This window comes from Symsagittifera roscoffensis, chromosome 8 (genome assembly GCF_963678635.1).
Source record: "Symsagittifera roscoffensis chromosome 8, txSymRosc1.1, whole genome shotgun sequence".
Classification (NCBI taxonomy): domain Eukaryota; kingdom Metazoa; phylum Xenacoelomorpha; order Acoela; family Convolutidae; genus Symsagittifera; species Symsagittifera roscoffensis.
The window spans coordinates 1,643,549-1,663,739 of NC_087069.1; the positions used below are offsets into that span (position 1 = coordinate 1,643,549).

The 20,191-nt window shown below is 34.7% G+C and overlaps 1 protein-coding gene across 1 annotated transcript in view; it reads left to right on the forward strand.

The window, feature by feature from the left end:
- LOC134853023 (histidine--tRNA ligase, cytoplasmic-like) overlaps positions 1-20,191 on the forward strand; it is a 226,354-nt gene that overhangs the window by 176,602 nt on the left and 29,561 nt on the right. Inside the window, exons 4-6 of the mRNA XM_063868938.1 lie at positions 1,983-2,102; positions 2,170-2,391; positions 2,894-3,197. Coding sequence (XP_063725008.1) covers positions 1,983-2,102; positions 2,170-2,391; positions 2,894-3,197 — 646 coding nt within the window. The remainder of the gene's footprint in view (positions 1-1,982; positions 2,103-2,169; positions 2,392-2,893; positions 3,198-20,191) is intronic.

Here is a 20,191-nt window from a genome sequence, read left to right on the forward strand (position 1 = left end):
TGCTCACAAAAAATAAATCCTGCTTAATCAGTTCTTTTTCCCCTGGTTGAAATTTGTCATGTCATTTTTGTCTTGATAACTATAAAGTTAATGTGCTTTTAAAAAATGTTTGTCGCTTATGTCTTAACTTGTGGGAGTTAATTGAGCAGTATCTTTGAGATGATTTTAGACAAGTTTTATAGTGAGAAAGAAATTCAATTAAGTACATCAATTGTTTCTGGAGTTGTATCTATTACAAATTGTTTTTTTTTTATTTTCTCTCGGAATTGAATTTCTGACGTCAGAAATAAGTTTATTTGAAGATAACCGAAAAATATCTGAAAAAAAGATCCAAAATTTGAGCAAAAAGTCAAAAGTTGATTTACAAAAATCATAATTCTTCAAATGTGAAAAAAGACAAAGAGAAGATGAAAAGAATTTTGTTGATACAAACTTGAAAAACTTATGCGAACTACAGAATCCAATAGCTAACAATTCCAAAACCCCAAACTAATCTGTATCTGAAATACGTTAATAAAAGTTTAAAAACAACGTTCGAAGATTTTTTGAACAAAACAAAAAAGAAAACTCGAAGAACTCAAAAGTATTGCCAATAAAATATTTAATTTTCCTTCTTTGCTTTTCTTCCTTGATGGTGTTTGCTATGAAGCAATATTGTTTTCGATTGATGAGATTGTTTTCCCTATAAACTTCGTCCACAAAATGGTTAAAAGCAGAAATGGTAACTTTAGGCTCATTTCTTAATGAAACAAAGTTTTCCGAAACAATTTCTTCGAGTTTGAAAGTTGTCAAAATTCTCAACAGTTTGCTTCCCAAAAAATGCATAAATTGTTTTCTCAAACGTGCTCAAACAATTATATATTGTTTAATCGTTTCTTTTTCTCCGGATATAGTTTGTCGCGAGACTTTAATTTTGATGACATTAAAATTTATATAGAAATAATGACTTAAGTAATCGAGCTTAATCTTTGATGATTTCAGTCAAAGTTTGAAGAGGATAAAGAGTTTTAATCAAGTGCAATAATTTAGTCTAATTATTACCTCTGCGATAAGCAAGGGTAATGCAAACGGGTATTAGACTTTTTTTCCGTAAACAACTTTGTACACAGGACTCTTCTAGACGCATGTCTACCCTGTTTCATATTATATTCAAGTTTCGTAGCGTCCCCGGCCAATTTAATCTGGAGGTAACAACTATGCCAGGGACGGCAAAGTTTCTGGGTTCGAATCTGACCAGGACCTGTTTTATTGAACACAATGAAGACTTTTATAAAGAGGTCTGGGCGATTTATGATTTTTTTCCAAGTAAAGTTTCTACGTTTGTTCTAGCTCAAATTTGGCTTTTGCTCTAGGACTTCTGTTTTCTTCTCCAGTCCAGTTAATTTCCTTTGTAAAAAGGAAGGAAAACTCAAGAATCGAAAAGCGAAACTGTGAATCTCTCATAAAACGTAATCTTCTACTAATTTCGAAAGTGGATAATAATTTTCAGTTTTTCCGGCGTAATAAAACCTTTAACTATTTATCCAGTTTTCTCAAATTGGGTCACGTTTGTCAAAAAAAAGTCACTATTAAGTTGAGCTGGATTTCAAAGAGCTTTAAGGCCGTCTATTTTTTTCTTTGAGTGCCGACAAATTAGTTTCTTTCAAAAAACAATTCAGTCTGTTTTTTCTGTTTACTTGCGTCAATTGAACCTTTTCCCAAGTTTGTTTGCTAGTTTTTACAATTCCAAATGCTGTTGGTGAAACTTCTATTACTGAAGATAATTGATTTTTTTCGTACTTTGTAACCAGTTGAATTTTGTTCGTCAAAAACAATTTTATAGGGTTTTTCTCTGTTGATTCATCTGCTCGTAATCTTAGTCATCGTAAATAGTTTCTGGGCGTTGAAAATAAACGATGTGAATATCCCCATAACAGACAAAAAGTACAGTGCTGTTTATCTCATTTCAAATTTATGATGGACAAGTTAAACTGGATGTTTAGGGAACCCGTGATATTGAGCCTCATCAAATGGTTGTGCGTGAAAAAGTTATGGGTAAAATAATTGAGGTGTTCAAGCGACACGGAGCAGAGAGTATCGATACCCCTGTTTTTGAACTAAAGGTGAGACACTTTGTTAATTAAATTTGTTTGAAAAGTTGTTTTCACCCTTTTCTTTTTTATTTGACAGGAAGTTCTTACTGGTAAGTACGGCGAGGATTCAAAGCTAATCTATGACTTGGCTGATCAAGGCGGTGAGATTCTTGCTCTGCGCTACGATTTGACAGTGCCTTTTGCTCGCTATTGTGCAATGAATAAGATCAAAACAATCAAACGATACCACATCGGCAAGGTTTACAGACGCGACAACCCTGCAATGTCACGCGGAAGGTTCCGAGAATTCTATCAATGTGTTAGTTTATTCATTTCAAGATGGGACATCCAAAACGTATGTTTACACATGCATACTTGCGACAGTAGTATTATATTACGAACCCCATTTTTTCTGACACAACTCGCAAATAAAAGAAGTTCTCATTTGTGGAGCTTAAGCTGCATAGCGTGGGCAATTCAATATCATTTGTTCTCTCTGCTTTGTTGATGACTAGTGTTGGTCTTGCGAGGACCTCTTCAGTTTTTTTTTCAAATTCGGTTTAAACCTTTTTTTTGTTAATTAGTTTTTAAGAGTACATTAACGTAGTTCAGACTCTTATATAGGTCGTGATGATTTTTTTCCTATTTTCTCCAGCAGATTAAAAGAATAACCGCTTGATGCAGTTTTCTGAAATTGGGTTAGTTTCCTGTGAAAAGTGGCAGTGATAGAAGATTGTTGCAATTGTAAGAGCTTTAAAGGGATTTGTTCTCTGTGCAGATTGTTTGGTTCATTGAGGCCTCTGTGTTTGATTGTCTGTTAGGATTTCGACATAGCGGGACAGTATGAAGGCCTGCTGCCTGACTGTGAGTGCATCAAAATAGTGTGTGAGATTCTGGACTCGTTAGATGTGGGCTGCTACTGTGTGAAGATCAACCACAGGAAACTGCTGGAAGGGCTGGTTGTGGGGGTGTGTGGGGTGCCTGCTGCCAGCTTCAACTCCATCTCTTCCTCCATTGATAAACTGGACAAGCAGCAGTGGGAGGAAGTGAGGGAGGAGATGGTGAAGGAGAAGCAAATGCTCCCTCACACAGCCGACAAAATCGGCACTTTTGTTCAGCTGAAAGGCAAGTGGAACACAAACACCAACACCATACAGCCAAGCAAGCCACAACTACTGCACACACACTCACCTCTCAATCAATCTAGAAGTATTCCAATGCACGCAATTAATCACAGAAATCAGGTGCCATCGTGCATGTTAATGTTCAACTTCAGTTTTTGAACGTGCTCCAAAATGAACAATTTTAAGCTGTTAAATTGTCGTCTCGTCATTGTTAAAAACACGTCAGTGAATTTATCTTAAAAACTAGTTGAACAAAGCTTTGCTTTTTTCAGCAACGCAAGTTGAACTGTGCGTGGAATGGAATACTGTTCTTAAAAGATAAAACTGCGGAATAAATAATCAAGTAAAACACTAAATAAGATTTGCACTTGTTTTCGAAATCAAAGCTATCAAACTCGGGTGCATTGGCAAAGACAAATTTTTCCGGTGCTCCAAATTCGATTGCTGATTTGTTTTTCCTACCGGTTCTATTATTAGTTGGGAAATATTCGATCCCGCCATTTCTAGCGTCCACAGCGCCCAGCATGTTTCCTTGGTCTTTTATTTTGCACAGTCCAAAAAGATTTGTTCTCGTATGTCTGCTTTATTCCACCTTACGATTGTTTTTCCCGGTGTTTACCTGTTGCCTCTTTTCTTAGATGCGTCTGAGGAAGTCCCTTCTATGACTTGCCTTCTGAATCTCAGTGATACGAAAATTACGTTTGGGAAGAACATGCCTTCTCGTACTGTCAATATCTGCTCTTCTGCTGTTTTTTTGTCCGATCCACTTTCTGAGCATTGTCTACAATTACAGTTCCATACGCGTTCGAGGACGTGAAATGTCCGATTTGATTGAAGGTTGCTTTTGATATCTTTGGACTTGATTGTCTGTGTGTCTGCGGAAAAGGTGAAGTTGTAGAAGACACAGATGTTGTATTCTTCTGCTGTCGCGTCAAAAGCTATACAATAAGAGTATCTGTCTTTTTAAGTTGCTCTTCTGGTACAGAGGTCAGTTTGTATTTAAACCTCAAAACTGCAATAGACCATCTTGCTACTTAAGTTGGTGCTGGTTTTGCTATATCCCTGCTTGGAGCAAAGTAGTTCAGCAACGATTTGAACTTGTGATTTTTCCTTGAGTGTTTGATAGTGAACATGCGTCCGAGTAAGAATAGCTTCATTCGTGTCTCCGCAATTACAATTGATATAACTTCTCGTTGTCATCTTAGATAGTTATGCTCTGCTGCTGATAGCTTCCTCGAAACTTAGATCACATGTAATAAGGTTGTACAATTGGTTTTGAGCAATTTCTTTACTTGAGTTCCCGAAAAAATAAGGTATCTATCGATGCACTCCTGACTCTGTAAGCTCGTGAGTTGGCTGAAGTCGGTTCTTTCGTTCGTTCGTAGAAGTTCGCCTGTCCACTAAATGTTTGTATTTCGCTGAATGGTTTTTTCTATTTGTTTTTAATGAATGGTTTTAATCGTCTCTTTCGGTTTGGTTTCATAGTTTAATGTTTCCGAGAACCCCGTGTAAGCTGTAGAAGGTTGTCTCTGTGTTAGATAGTGCGTGGTTTTTGTCCTTTATTTTGCCATTGATGTGAGCTTCGTAGTTCTCACTGCCACGCGACCAGGAAGGCTTTGGTATCTCCTCCGAACTATTCTGGCACGAGTACACTCTGTTTGACCATCTCGTGTAGTTTCTTTTTTGAAGCCTCTTTCCCTATTTCCGGTAGCGTGCGTGCTTTGCTCGAAAGTCGTCACGCCTCGCGCTTCAACTCACTTTGATTTTTTTAATCTTTGGCTTTCCGCAATGACTCTCATAGCCCATATATCGCTGAGTTTGTGTCCAAGCGTCTAATGTTTCCGGCAAATTTCCGGCCAGTTGAATGTTTACGCTGGCGACTTACAAGAGTTGTGAAATCAAAACGTTTACTTTTTTCCCCGTAAACAACTTTGTCCACTGGATTTTCACTTCTACAGGATCTGTCAAGTTTAAATAAAAGACCTCTTCTACAGGATCTGTCAAAAACCACATAAGAGGTAATTAGCTTAATCCCGTTTTAGTTGTAATTATCTTGAAAAATTTCTTAATTTTGTTTTCAGTTTGTGGTTTTCGTCCTAGTTTCTTTCGGTTCATTTTTCCGTTTTTAAAGCCAATTTATCTGGTAGAATTCTTGTGATTTATTTTCAAAGCAAGGCTTTTGTTCCAATGTAAACAGTTTTAATTTATCTGAGTTTCACAAATTTTTAAATTAACCATGTCTGATTTTTATGATTATTTTTTCGTTAAATATTCAAACAGTTTCAGTTGGTTATATCGACTATGTCAAATTGTTTTGCGTTATTTCGAGGGCAAAATGTATCCATTTAAAATTATGTGTTTCAATTGGATTGGTTGTAAACACTTAATGTTTATGAAATTTTTTTATGACAACAGTTTTGTTTTCGGCTCAATAGGTTTCGATCCAAAGTTTCTCGCCTTTGTTGCCGTTAGCTAAGTGCTTTCTTTTTTAAGGGCTGTCAATGGACTACATTTGATACAAACATGAGTTTTTTGTTGCGGTTATTTTCCAACTTTTGTCTAGTTATTTTTCAAGTAATTTTTTCCAACAATTTTTCAGAACTTTACTTGCTTTTTTTATTCTCTATTTTGTACCGCAATGTGTATTTTGCATCGCAAGTGTTGCGAAGCTCCGCTTGGCTTCTGTGTGACGAAATGTTTCAAGGAATTTTTTGTCGGTTTTGTGGTTTTGGGCCTAGTTTCTGTCGGTTCGTTTCCCGTTTTTTCTAAAATTTAATACTGTTTTGTGGTACTGTTTTTTTGGCTTTTTTCTTGAGCATGAATTTTATTTTGATTTTGAAATTGTTTTGGAAAATTTCGGTTTGTTTTATGGTATAATTACCCTTGCGATAGTAAGGGTATTGCAATTTGGTATTGGACTTTTTTTTACCATAAACAACTTTGTCCTCAGAACTCATTGAACTGGTGGTGCTTCAAAATGAGTTCAAAATTTGTAGTGTCTCTTGATCGCTTAACCTAGTGGTAACGACTATGTCTTGGACGGCAAATTCCTGGGTTTGAATCTGACCTGGATCAGTTTTTTCAGACAGTGGTTTTTCTGCTTCAGAAAAAGTTTCGGTCCATTATTTGTCTGCTTATGTTATGTCGACTTCAAATTTCATTTTCCATTTTCGGCTTTTTTATCGGCTTTATAAATTTCAGCCTAATTATTATTGACTTAGTGGCCTCTTATTGCATCGTTACGTCCGAAAAATGTCTTTGTGCGCGAGTGTGTGCTCTGACTGGAAAAGGGACTGGAAGTTTTTTTATGTTTAGAATTTTTCCGAATTTCTTTTCGGCATGAAGGGTTACTTTACTGCTCAGGTTGTTTCGGCTTTATTACGGCTTGTTAATTATAAGTTCAAATCCAATCAACCATCCGGCGTATCTGGTGTAGAGATAAAAACAACTGCTTGAGATAGCAAAGATTTGCGGTTTGAATCCGCCCGGGCGCTTTTTTTGCAACCTAGAGTTTTTTGTGCTTTTTCGGATTATCGTCCGTCTGTTTATTTTTGTCTGCTTAGCTCCTGAGTTATGACCGATGGGTATAACTCATAGAATAATTTCGGATAGGGTACACCGTCTGCTCGTCACGCTATCTTATTTTCGGCCGGATAGATTCGTGCAACTTCTTAGTCTAATACCGATCCTAATCTTACTCTTATACTATCTAGTCTCAGGTTGTTTAACTAGTCTCTGCTAGGCTCAATAGATCTAGGGTATACTGGTTTATTGCGGCTGCTGAAGTACTCGGGAGAGTTCAACTAGTTTCTAAGTTAAATTCAAATCTCTCTGGTGCTGAAATTACAAGTAATTTCAGCACTTACAAATAAGTGGGTTGTTAGTTAGATGGATCATGATTGGTTAATATTAAATACTTTACATTGGTAAAATATCTAATTTATCCAATCATAAAATGTAGTTTAGATCAGGTTCCACCCATCCGGGTTTTACAGAGTTTTTAGAATAGTTCTTCTGCAATTCGAAGGATGGATGATGGACGTTGGTATTTGGCGAACATCATAATTTTCTTCCGTTTCCTCTTTGTTAGAGAAGTTCCAGGAAGCTGGAGTTAGGGACATAAGATGTTGTGTCTTCTAGTGACAACGACTAAGTCTCCGCAACAAACTCAAATCTGATTTCAGAATGGTTGGCTATGTCAGGTTTTTCTGTTCTTCGTGGAGAACTTCTTTTGTGTCTGATCTAGTTTGGGAATGGCGTGGAGATTGTGCGTGGAGGGGATGCCTGGTTACTCGGATCTGTACGTATACTTGAACATCGAGGTGGTCATTGGTCTAGTTCAATGAAGTCCTTTTCTGCGAAGTCAAGTCGTACTCTAAATCCTTTGAGTTGTGATTGTGAGCGGCATATCGATTGTAGTTGGCCATTCTCTCTCGAGTGTAGTGGGGTCGTTTTGTCTTTAGATGTTCGTCCTTGGTGTTGTATTCTGATCTATGTATTGCATAATGTAATTTACATTTTATAAAACTTTTATTAGTTTAATATTTTTTTTTATTATGGTTTTAGTTAGTTGTTTTCACAAAAGCTTTTTGTTTTAGTTCGGTTATTTTGAAGAGTTACTCACCCTTGAGTAGCTCTTATTAAAAATAGGAGTGTGGTCACAAAGCGTGGATGTAGCGCGGTGGGTTAGGCCGGCTATAGAGCATGCTCAGGACGTCCTTCCTGGTGGGTTAGGCCAGGAGTGGGAGTATGATTTCATGCGGTTTTTGTGAGGGGTCCTGTTATGTGACAACGTTTTATGTTGGGTTTGTTGTGGTTTTTTCTTATGTCTTGTTGGTTGTGTCCTTTTTTCAAAAATCAATTTGTTTGTGGTATGGGTTTGTCTTTCGACTTTTTTGTGTTTTATTATTTCTTTCTGAGACTTTATAATAGTCTTCAAAAGAATAAATTATCCAGTTTTAAACTGGGTTAATCCGGTTTGGGTACCGTTGGTTTCCTTTCCTTAGTCATGCTGTTATTCTATGATTTGTGGTATTTAGTAAGCTGCGTTGGTTAGTTTTGTTTAGTATATGATTCCTTTCCAACCGGGTTAAAGGAAAGTTTGAAACGTGTTATCTTGTGTTAGAGTTGTTGAGTGTGAAAACTTGAAACTGAAATTCATTATTTTAAACAATTCTTCGTGGGCGAGCTGTGCGAGTGTGGATAGAATTTCTGTGCGAATGAATGAAAATATCAAAAGGTTAGTTCTGCTTTTGCGTTTTATCAATTTACTACATAGAATTTTGAATTTTACTGCTTTTTATTGGAAAAAATTAAGTTACAAATTTTCATCATTTTTAGATTTACTGCTTGGGGGAAAAATTTATAAATGAATTTACTGCATTGGTATTAAATTTATTAAATTTATGAGTTGTAAAAGATTAATAGAATTTTGAAATTGTTTGAAGAAGTTTTCGATTTTTTATTTGTCTTTTGTGAATTTTTTAGATGATTGTCGGATGAAGGCTAAAAATCTAAAGAAAACATGGATAAAGAATGGTGAGTTTCTAATATTGTAATTAGTTAGTAATATACATTTAATTCATTCTTACCTGTTAGTCGTCGGGGAAAAAACCGTGGGGAAGATGTCGTGGATGAGATCGGAAGTTGTTAGTAGTTTAGCTAAGATGCGGATGATATTTTTAGTCTGAAGCAGTGGCCAAAGCAATTGAAGTGCCTTAATGGTGGTTAGTTCTTCAGTGCCAACTGCAAACTCATAAGGTGTGTTTTGGATTAGATTATATAATTTGTGATTGAATTTAGTGTTGTGGATGAATTCTAAAATTGGGATTTCTATAGGTTGTACAAACTCGTGCGGGATAAGGAAGGGTCGGGATTCTTCGGCGTTGAAGGTCTTGTTGATGGGACAGAAGATATACATTTGGGTTATGGGATCATAATTGCGAAGAATACCATGAAAGTTAGTATCTTTAATGCAATATGTGAAATTTAGAAAAAATGGTGAAGTGTATTTGGAATTAATGAATTGAAAACGATGGTGTGGTTGTCTAGAGGGTGTGTGTAGGTCAAAGTGATTTTGGATGAAACGATAATAACTATATGTGTGGGTTTGTTTAGTGCGCAACATAATATCGTGTGAGCAGTGTAAATCTCTTTCGTGTGGTGCAAGGAAATGAAAGGTTAGTGAAAATATTTGGAAGCGTTCTTTAAAACTTTCGTATGCTTGTGTGTCTGCTAGTGCTTCTGAAATAATGTGGTCAAACTTACGATCGAAGATGTTTAGTGTAAATACATATGGTGTCTTGATGAAAAATTTCTCGGTGATTTGTGGATTAGCGAAGCGATCGTCGTCCAAGAATTGATCTTGGTTAGCTCTGATGATGTTGTGATCATAGTATTCTAGTGTATATTCATTAGCTCTAGGTGCAGTGTGTGTTTTTAGTGATTTTTTATATCCAACGTAAGTAAATTGTCTAGTGGTTAGTGGTGTAGTGAGTCGATATAGCATGTCCTTATTTCGCTCTATATCGATGTGAGTGCTAGATAAAGGTAAGCAAAGGGGATTAGTAAAATAATAATATGAGGTCCAAGAGAGAGTGGGCATTAAAACGTATTCGTCTACAAAGCTGCGTGTTTCGTTAGTGTCGTGAGGGGTGTTTAAGGTGTATTGTGGGAATGAGGGTAAGGTGATAGCTAAAAATTCTTTTGTGTTAGTGTGCTTGGGATGGTTGATGTATTCACGGGCTGTTCCTGGTTTTGCTGGGAAAGGATGGTTGGGGAACTTTCTTTTAAAAGTGCGGTAAGCTCTATTAGTGTTGAGTGAAGATTCAGTAGATGTGGATGATGGTGCTAATGATTCAGTATAATTTGAAGAGGGTGTAGGGGTAGGGGGGTTGGATGAATCTATTGTGGAAGAGATTTGGTTTATGGTTGGGGTGTGAAGGTGGTAGGGTTGTTGTTGGAGGGTAATAAAATTATCTAGCTCTGGGGAGATTCGGGGGGTGTCTGGAGAATGAGATGATTGGTCAGAATGAAATGAGGAGTAGGTTGGGGTAACTTGGGAAGCATAAGAGGGTGTAGAATTGATTGGGTCAGGGTTATTTGATAATATAGGTTGAAAAGGGGGTTGAGAAAAATTTGAAGAGTTATGAAAATTATTGGATGGGGATGGTTCTGAATCGGCGAATTCATCGGGGGTTTCAATATTCGGGTTATTGAGTTGTGAGGTGGAGTATAAAACTGAGATGTGTGAATTAGTGTCGGAATTCATGCCTGATGTTACATTACTAGGTGGGAAATCGGGTGGCGGAAAAGCAAAAAGTGGTATTATTGGGATTGGAGAGGTGAGGTTGGTTGGGTGGGAATTTGATCGGTGTAGGGATCCAAGTTGTCGGCTCATCGTGGGCTAAAAAAATGATTATTTTGAGACTGAAAAGCGGTGGTATGGGGTTGTTCAATAATTTGTTCATAAGTATTATCATCCTGTGACTGGTGTGTCATTATATGTTGGATGGGACTTTGTGATGTGGTTGGTCGAAAATTTGGATTATATGTGATTGCTAAATTTCGAAAATTTCGTGGGACTAGGGATAGTGGATGGTTATGTGGTAGGGGTGGTAATTGTGGTGCCGTTGGCGTTGTGTCTACATTGTTATGTTCTTCGTCGTATGTGTTCTGTCGTGTTGCTATTTTTGTGTTGTATTCTTTTATTTGTGCGTCTAAAAGAATTTTGTTTATAGATGTAGAAAAGATTCCAAAAAATCCTGCAAAGAGTATGCGTGCTACGCTTGCTTGTCTATTTACTTGTGTGTGTATAGCACATGTGTTGTAAATTCCTTTTAAAAGTGAGAAAAGAAATCCAATAAAGTTAAACATTGCGTATAAAATAGTCAATTTTTCTAAGATGTAGTAGGGCCATCCTAGAAAATCAAGAATTTCATTTTTGAGTGTAACAAAGCTAAAAATGTTGATTGGTGATATATCTTGGGGACGGTATTTTTCACCGTTTAGATATATATAATCTTTAATATCTTTAAAATATCCGCTATAGTCTTGCGTGTAGATATCGGCAAATCCTGCGGTTTCTGCAAGTTTGCGTAAATTTTGGTCAATTGATTGTCTTTGTATAGTGTCCATTTGTGTTAATAATTCTTGGAATTGTTGTGTTCTAATGTGATGTTGAATATCTGATTTTGAATATATTCCTATGGATTGTAAGTCTATATTTGGGTTTCGAGCAATAGCGCGAATGCTTTCTGGTGAAAATTTTTTGAGTGATTGCATTAATGTGGGATATGGAGTGAGAAGGTAATATTTATCTTCGTCAGGGTTTAGTTGTACTACATTGTGGCTATTTTCTGATCCACATGGGACTGCGGTATCCCAGAAATAGGTTCTTCGTGAAAGTGTGTCAACGAAATGTACTTTATTCTTATAAAAGATAGGGATTCTTTTATAACATCGTTTATCTTCAAAAACGTAGAGTGGTGATACTTTTTTAGTGCAAGTATAAAACCATAAGATGTTTCCTTCATAGTCTAAAAAATTTGATCTATTTACTGATAATAAGTATCCTGCGTAGGGTATTTTTAATACTGCTAGTGCAAGTGATTGTAATATTTGTGTTCGTTCTAATTCGCATAGTTGGTGTAGTGTTTCTAATTCGGAGAGTGACATTTCTTGAAAAATGCGGCTAATCGTATAATCTAGTTTCATGTCTAAGTGAATATCATAGTGGATATTACCGAAATATGTAGTATTCATTAGTGATAATTCTTGTAAACGTGTGCTATGAGCGTCTTGGGGTTTTAGATGTCCACCAGGTTGACCTGTGCTTTTTTGAAATTTAACTGGTATATATGATGTTCCTTCATTTAGGCGTTTACTTGTGGCGTATGGGTCGATTTTTATCTTTCCAGTGGTCATGTCGAATCCATTTTCGTATTCAACTAGTATTTCAGAGTATTGTGTTTTATGAAGTGGATTTCTATATTTACATGCAAGTTCTGTTTCTTGATATATTTGAAAACGTGTTAATTTATTTTCTATTTTGTAATGTTTCGAAAATCAGTACTTATTTTTCGTGATGGATTTACTTGTTCATATGGTATTGATTGTATGAAATATTTGTCGTGAAATTTGATCATACGAGCGTGTATTCTTGCTACTTGAAATGTTGTACATGTGTCTTCAGGGAACCAAACAATTGTTGCTTGTTCTTGTTGTAGGGTCGCAATAACCTTGATCATTTTTACAAGGTAATCTGATTCCTTGATAGATCATTGTGTTATCTGATAAATCTCGTGTGAGTTGTATTTTTTCGAGTTGTATTTTCCAATCGAAAAACATTATTTCTTGGTATCCTTTATTTTTTGTGTCTGCTTTGCAGTTTGATGGGTTATTTATACCAATGTGTGTTATCCAATGTTTATCGTGTATGTCATAGGTTAATCGTCCGTGTGCGCCGTTATATGGGTATTTGTCATCTAGTTTTATATGTCCTTGGTGTCTTTCAAGTTGTGATTGATGTACAGAGTCTGAAAAAACTTGAAAGTATACTAACTTTCTTTCGGAGTTTTTATTTTGTGTGATGTTTAGTCTAAGCAATTCATTTTTACAATCGTCGGGATTGAGATGTAAAAGTCGTTCTATATTACTCTGATAGAATGATTCATGGTCAAGTCGGTTTTTATTTCCGTTCGAGACTTGTGAACAATGTACTTTCTTTTCGGAAAATGTTGCTGTGAATTTATAACCTGTAACTGTTGTTGCTCGGGCTTTTGAATAGAGTGTTGCTATTACATTTGTAGTTTCTATAGCTTGTGGTTCTGTTTCACATTTTGATACTTGATTTATTGCATACTTGTGTAGTGTTTTTTGTTCGTTTTCTTCACAATCGTAATGTGTTACTAGTAAATCTTGGGGTCCTGTGCGGGAAGAAGGGTTGATGTTTTGATTTGAGGTTACTAGAAAAAGGAGTTGGAGAAAAACTAATATTTTTAAAATATACATGTGTATGATAATCCTGAGTATGGGTTATAAAATGTAATGTAACCAATTGTGTTTTTGGTATATCTGTCGTATTTATATATTACTTCAGTAGTTATAAACGGTGGTGGTAGTGATTGAGCTGTTATGTTTGGTGGGTTTAATGGGTAGGGATGTTGAGTAATGTTATTTAACTTAACTGTGATTTCAAACTTTAATTGTAAACTGTTTTGTTGGAGTATTTGGATATTGTGATCACGGATATCGTCGTGAATATCTTGGCGATATTGTAATCTATTAAGTGCCCAGTTATGAAGGCGGTTACTTTCTAGATGTTGTCCAAATAATGGTGGAGGTGCTGTAAATGTATTCCAATCTAATCTTAAAGGAATATTTGTTGATGATTGTTCTCGGTATCTTGCGTCGAGATTGTTTGGAAAATTTAAGTTAAAAGGTGTCGGTGAAATTTGACTAATCGATGGTGTTGATGGAAGTGATAATGTTTCGGGTAGTGATGAAGATGTGGTATCTGTAGAAATGTCTATGGGGTCATTGATTAAATTTGGTTCACCTTGTGTGAATGAATGTGTTGTCCAATATGGTAGTCGTGATGTTTGGTTTGGGGGGTTGAAAGGATTTTCACGTATTTGTTCAGATGTTGGTGTTGAACCTAAGTAATCTGAGGGTAGGCTTGAAGTGCTTCGTTGTGAAAAAAGTGTAGGGGTTTCTGGTGTAATACCAGTGGGATTTTCTGGAGTGCTTTGTGATGGTGATTGAGGTATTTCAAAATGAACTCGGGGAGTTTGAAAATTTCTATTTTGTCGAGGATGTATAATTTGTCTATTTATTTCTGTTGTGTTTTGGTTCTGACTAAGGTGTCGTATTCTACTTAGTTCTTGTGGTAGTGTTGGGTATAGGTTATATGTTGGTTCACTTAGAGATGCTTGTCGTTGAACTGGTTCTAGTGGTTCAGATAAACGAGCGTGTCGTTCTTCAAAAGTGTATGGACTATATTGAAAAGAAATTCGTGTAGATGTTTGAGGGTTTTGAGTAGTTGAAGGTGTTGTTGGGTTATCTTGGGATGATGTCGGTGAAGACTGACTTTGTGACTGTGGGGTAGCAATTTTTGATAGATTTTTGATTGATTATTCTAGTGAACAAGTTTATGTTTATTATAATATTCTTCCAAAAAAATAATTAGAAAGATTGTTGCTAGGGCAAATGTGATGATTGCTTTCTTTATACATTTGCATATGGTCAAAATGAGGGATGATAAAAATGTTATGAAAATTACAAATAATAGAAAAATATCAGTTCTACTGAAAATAGTTCGTATCATTTAGACAAGTTGTATGATTCGTACCTGTGGATATAATCAAGGGTTTTGGAAAGTTGGAGAAATAGTTCGAAGATAGTGTAGAAAATTAAAAAAATGTTACAAAAAATGATTAAGACTATTAGAAAAGATTCAAGTATATCAAAAAGAAATATTATAAAGGTTGCAAGTATCGTAAAAAATTGTTTAAGGTTTATGAAAATTTTAGTGACTGTTTGATAGAAGAGCATTTAAGAAATGACTTCTTGGTCGAATATTTTTTGTTGTTTGGGGCAATTTTCAAGTGTGGTCGGATTATTTATTAGTTTTTTTTACAAGTGGGTTGAGTTTTGTAAAATTTTGTTGGGGGCAATTTTTATGGTGATCGGGAGGTCGTCTTTTTCTTTATTTTTGTTTGTCAAATGATCCGGGGTATGGTGAGATTTTTGTACTTTAGGCTAATTAAAATGTTCATTTTGTTACTTTAGGCTAAGTTAACAAATTTGTTTGGGGGGTATTTGTGGTCTGAGTTGGGGAAATATTGTTGATCTTTGGGTTATTAGATAAGGGAGGGGTATGGGATTATGGTGATATTTATTTTAGTTGTCAAGTTGGAGTGGTTTGCTTATTTTTGACCTGGAGGTCGTAAAGTTATAGTTATAGATATGCCTGGAGTTTTATATGATTCGTCCAATTGATCTTAGTTTGAGTTAGAGAAAGTGACGGATTGGATGAATCCTATTGGTCTAATGTGAACTAGAATTATTGCGTGTTTGTTAGCATGCTATTTTGAAAAATGGAAATTGAAAATGTTTCAGAGGTTTCAAGACTGTGAAGTATAAAGTAAAAATTGCTTTTGAAATTCCACTTTCTTTAATATTTTAGATTGGGGGATGAATATTTTGTAATTTTTACGTGGTTGATTTCGAAGTCGTGTTGATTTTCTATGTTCTGATTTGTCGATTTGCTCTTGGGGTATTATTTGTTCGGTCATTTTTCTATTTTTTCTTTCTTTTGGGGATGTTTTTTGGTCTAGGTTTTTTGTATTGTTTTTGGTGGCGGTTGATTTTGTATTTTGATTTTCGATGGGGATATCATTTTGTTCCTTTGTTGTGTTTTTCGGATGTGGGTCATTTTGAATAATTTTTAAACCTGTGAAAGAATATAATTGAGTTAATTCGCGGAGTGCGTATTCTTTTGGGTAATAAGGTAATAGGTTGTTTCGGTGCTAAACGATTTCTTTTTTGTCTGAGTTGGTGATTTTATATGTGACATCAGTGGGTCTTGCAATTATTTGGTATGGTCCTTTACGAAGGGGTTGTAATTTTTTAGAAATTCCTTTTTGAGTAGTAAAATTAGGTATTAAAACAAATGTTCCAATTTTTAAATCGGGGGCTGGTGTAAAACGTGAATTTATTTGTTCATTAATGTTTTGTCTTTGTAATAACTTTTTTGTTACTTTTTGATAAATTTCATTGTGTTTTTTATCTCTATTTAGAATCCATTCGGTGTGTGTACCGGAGGCTAATTTAAGAATTTGTTGGTGATGAAAATGATCTTCATCGTGTGTATGTAAAGGTAGGTTATAACAAATTGAGTCTTTATTTGGTTGACAATAACCTTGTGCGTTTTTATGAGAATTTGCTGTAAACATTATTGGTTTGCGTGGCTTTTGGTTAAAAACCATTTCATATGGTGACATTCCTAGAGTTGTCGTGATTTGTGAATTATATGCTAAGGGAAATAATTTTACATCTGCTGACCATTCGGTATATCTTGTATCATTTCCGTTGATGATACATCTAAGATATTCTTGTAATGAACGGTTCATACCTTCGACTAAGCCGTTTGTCCAAGGTGCATGAGATGTACGTAGTTTGTGTTTAATGTTATATAAATGACATAGTGTGATAATTTCATTATTTATGAATTCTGTACCGTTGTCTGTGACTAAAATTTCTGGTAGTCCAAATTTTGCTATCCAGTGTTCATAAAGCGTTGTATACGCATAATAAGCGTTACAATGTGGTACTGGGTTAAGTGCTACATAGTGTGTAAATGCGTCAGCAATTACCATAATGTAGGAATTTCCTTCTGATGAGGGTGAAATTGGGCCTTTAGTATCAAATGAGATACGATGATTAAAGTACAAGCTTTGTCCTTTAAAATCTTGTTTTTGTGCTATTTGTTTTTGATTTGGGTGAGGTTTATTTAGTTGACATACTATACAATCATTGCATAGTACTTTTATCCAAATTGGTGCATTTGGGAAGTAAATGTTTTGTATAAAGTTTGAATATGTTTTTTCTGATCCAGAATGTCCTTTAATATTTTGTGTATGTGAGATATTAAAAGCTATGAGAATCATACTTAAAGGAAGACAGGGGACTGTAGATTCATTTAAGTTATACTCTAAAAGGTCTGTAGTTTCATTAATTGTTGTGTTATTAAATTTGCGAAAGTATCGGAGGAGTGTTTTGTTGCCTAGAATGGTTGAATCTGCCTTGATAGGTTTAGTTTTATATTTGTGCCATGATTTTAGTTGTCGAATTATTGGGTCAAGATTTTGATATTGTTTTAGTGTTGAAATTGTAATTGTTTCTGTCGGAGGGAGAAAAATGTTTTCAATTTCGAGTTTAGATAAGGGTATTGTATCAAGTGGGTCGTGGAGGTCAAAAACTTGATTTATTGTGTATTTTGAATCGTTTGTTTGTGGTCCTGATAAATTTATTTTATCAGTTAAATTTTCTTTTTCAATTAGTGGCAAATGGTCTTTTTTAGGTGGGTGTTGTTTTGTTCGTTTTTGTTGGGTGTTATTTTTTATCCATTGAGAATATGGGATTGGTTTAAAAGTTGATGTTCCAAGTAGATCAACTTCATAGTGATTATTTTGACAATCTAAATAAAGTGGGAAATGTTGTAAACTATTTATTTGTGATTGTTCAACGTCAGTTTTTACTGCATATTTGCATTCCAATCGGGGTGATGTTTCGTTTTCTGCAAGGTAGAATTTTATGTTTTTGGGTATTTCAACTGTTGTTTTTCGTGTAAGTAATTCAGGTGGCGTATTTCGACTTAAGGTGTCTGGTAATGCAAGATTTTTTCCTGCAGTCCTAACTATATGTAAGTTTGGAAATTTCATTAGAATTAGTTGAAATCTGTAAACTCGGTGGTTTGGATTAGATTTTTGTGTAAAAAGAAAGATGATTGGTTTATGGTCTGTGAATAGAACTGTGGGATGTTTTGATCCAAGTATCAGAAATTCATATTCTGTCAGTGTATATATTATGGCTGTACATTCTCTCATTAGAGTTGAGAGTCGTAGCTCTGCTTGAGTGAATAATCGAGAATTTGCTGATATGAGGTTCATTTTATTTGTACCATTATGTGATTGTAATAGTGCTGCACCGATGCCAAAGTTCGAAGCATCGCACATTGCATAAAATGGTTGATCAGGGTCTGGAATTGTGTTTGAAATTTGTTCAGTTAAAAGTTTCTTTATTTCTTCAAATCGTGCTTGATGTTCTGTATTCCATTCAAAATTATTTTGTTGTCTAAGGATGTTATAAAATGGTCGTAGATATAATTGCATTTTATAAACATATTTGCTTAAAAAATTTAACATTCCAAGAAATTCTTGGATTTTCTTTTTATTTGTTGGTGGTTGAAGTTTTTGAATAGCGTCAATGCGTGATTTCAGTGGAGTGATTGTTTTTCTTTCTATATTATGTCCTAAGAATTTAACTCTTGTCAAAAAGAAGTGTGATTTATCGGGGGCGGCCTTCAGATTTTCGTTCTGAAGTATTTGGTGATATTTTTCTAAAACATTGAACATTTCTTCTTTTGTTTGTGATTGCATAAAAACATCGTCTAAATAGGTGATTGCGTTTTTCTTGAGTATTAGTGGTCTAAAAATTTTGCTCATAAAAGCTGAAAATGCTGCTGGTCCTATGGATATTCCATAGAATAAGCGGTTGAATTCATATTGTTGGTTTCCAATAACAAATTGTGTTAAACGTCGTGATTGTTCATCTAGTGGCATTTGATTGTATGCACTATTCTTATCGGCGGTTGTAAAGTATTTGCCGTTTATTTTTGTTAAAATAACTTGTATTGGTTCAATGGGCCAATTACATTTTGATTCATCTATGAGTGAATTGAGGTATCTAGCGTCGAGAACGATTTTTAATGATTCTCCTTTAGCTAGAATGATAACGGGGTTGATAAATGTGTTGCCTTTTGGTTGTTCTTCTTTATTAACTGGTGATATAATGTTGTATTGTTCTAAAATATCGAGTAATCTGTTCACTTTATCATGTAAGTGAATTGGTACTTTACTTGCTCTCTGTTTTTTGAAAACTGCGTCTGGTTTTAACGGGAGATGTAGTGATGAACTGATTTTGCCAACATCAAATTTGGATGTTGCATAGACTGATGAATATTTAATTAGCTGTTTGGCTAACTTTTTGAATTCGTCTTGTGTTATTTGTGAATGTTGGAAATTAAACATTGTTAAAAATTTCTGTTGATCTTCTGTGTAGTTACTTATGTTGAACGTAGGTTTGAAATATGGGGTTTTTGTGAAATAATCCGTATTTCTGTTTTCATTATTTATTATGTTATTTATAGATAATTCTTCATTAAGAATTGTGGATTGACAAATATCTTATAATTGAAGTATATTATTTACGCGATAGGCTTTTTCGTGTATTGGTGATATTGTAGCGTTGGTTTCGCAATAGCCTAAAAGTCATAAAGGTAATGTTACCTGGTAAGGTGTGTTGTTATAGACATGTAAGGAAATAATATCTGAATTCGAGTTTTTCAAATATTTTATTGAAGAGATTGTGATTTTGAAAAATTTATGAATAGGTTTGAATTCAAAATCTGACATATAAAATTTTTGTTTGTTTTGTTCTTTATCATATTGGTGAACTTGTTTGATTGAAAAATTATAGATGTTTCCTGATAGTGGTTTCAAGTGTTTTCTTTGTTGGTTAAATATCGGGTAAAATTTTGAAAGAATGGTGGTTGTTTATTTAATCTTTGAAAAAATGTTAAGGATGTGTCTTTTGTTTTTGTATATTTATCTTTGATTAATATTTTACTATTTAAGATGTTAATTGTTGGTATATACTTCGAAATAAATGGTATTCCAATGATATTATGTTTAATATCAGTGATATGGAATATTTGTTTAAATGGCTTATTTAAATTTTTGCTTTGCTCCATTGTTCTGGTGGGGAGGAGAAATAATTGGATTTTTCCGTAGTTTATCAATGTTGATCCCTGTGCTGTTGCGAACTTACTGGAGGTTTCAAGAGGTGTTAGCTTTGGGTGTAAAGTTTTTATTTCATTCCATGTGGGAATGTTTATTATGTTTGATTCTGCTCCTGAATCAATTAAAAAATCAATTTCAAGATCTGGTGGTTGAAATTCTTTGTTTCTTGGACTTTCTAAGAGAAATGGTATTGTCCAAATTTTTTCTTTGGGTTGTTCTTTTTGTATATTTTGATAGATGTGGTTTGTGTTCAAGCATTTTGTTTTATTATTTGCAGAGGGTTGATTTGTAGTGTTAATTCTATTAGTTTCTTGTGTCGTTGGTGTGGAATGTATGGGTTTAGTGTAATAATTTTGAAGAAATTCTGATTGATTTTCATATATGTGTGATGAAAAAGGTTGTTCATATATTA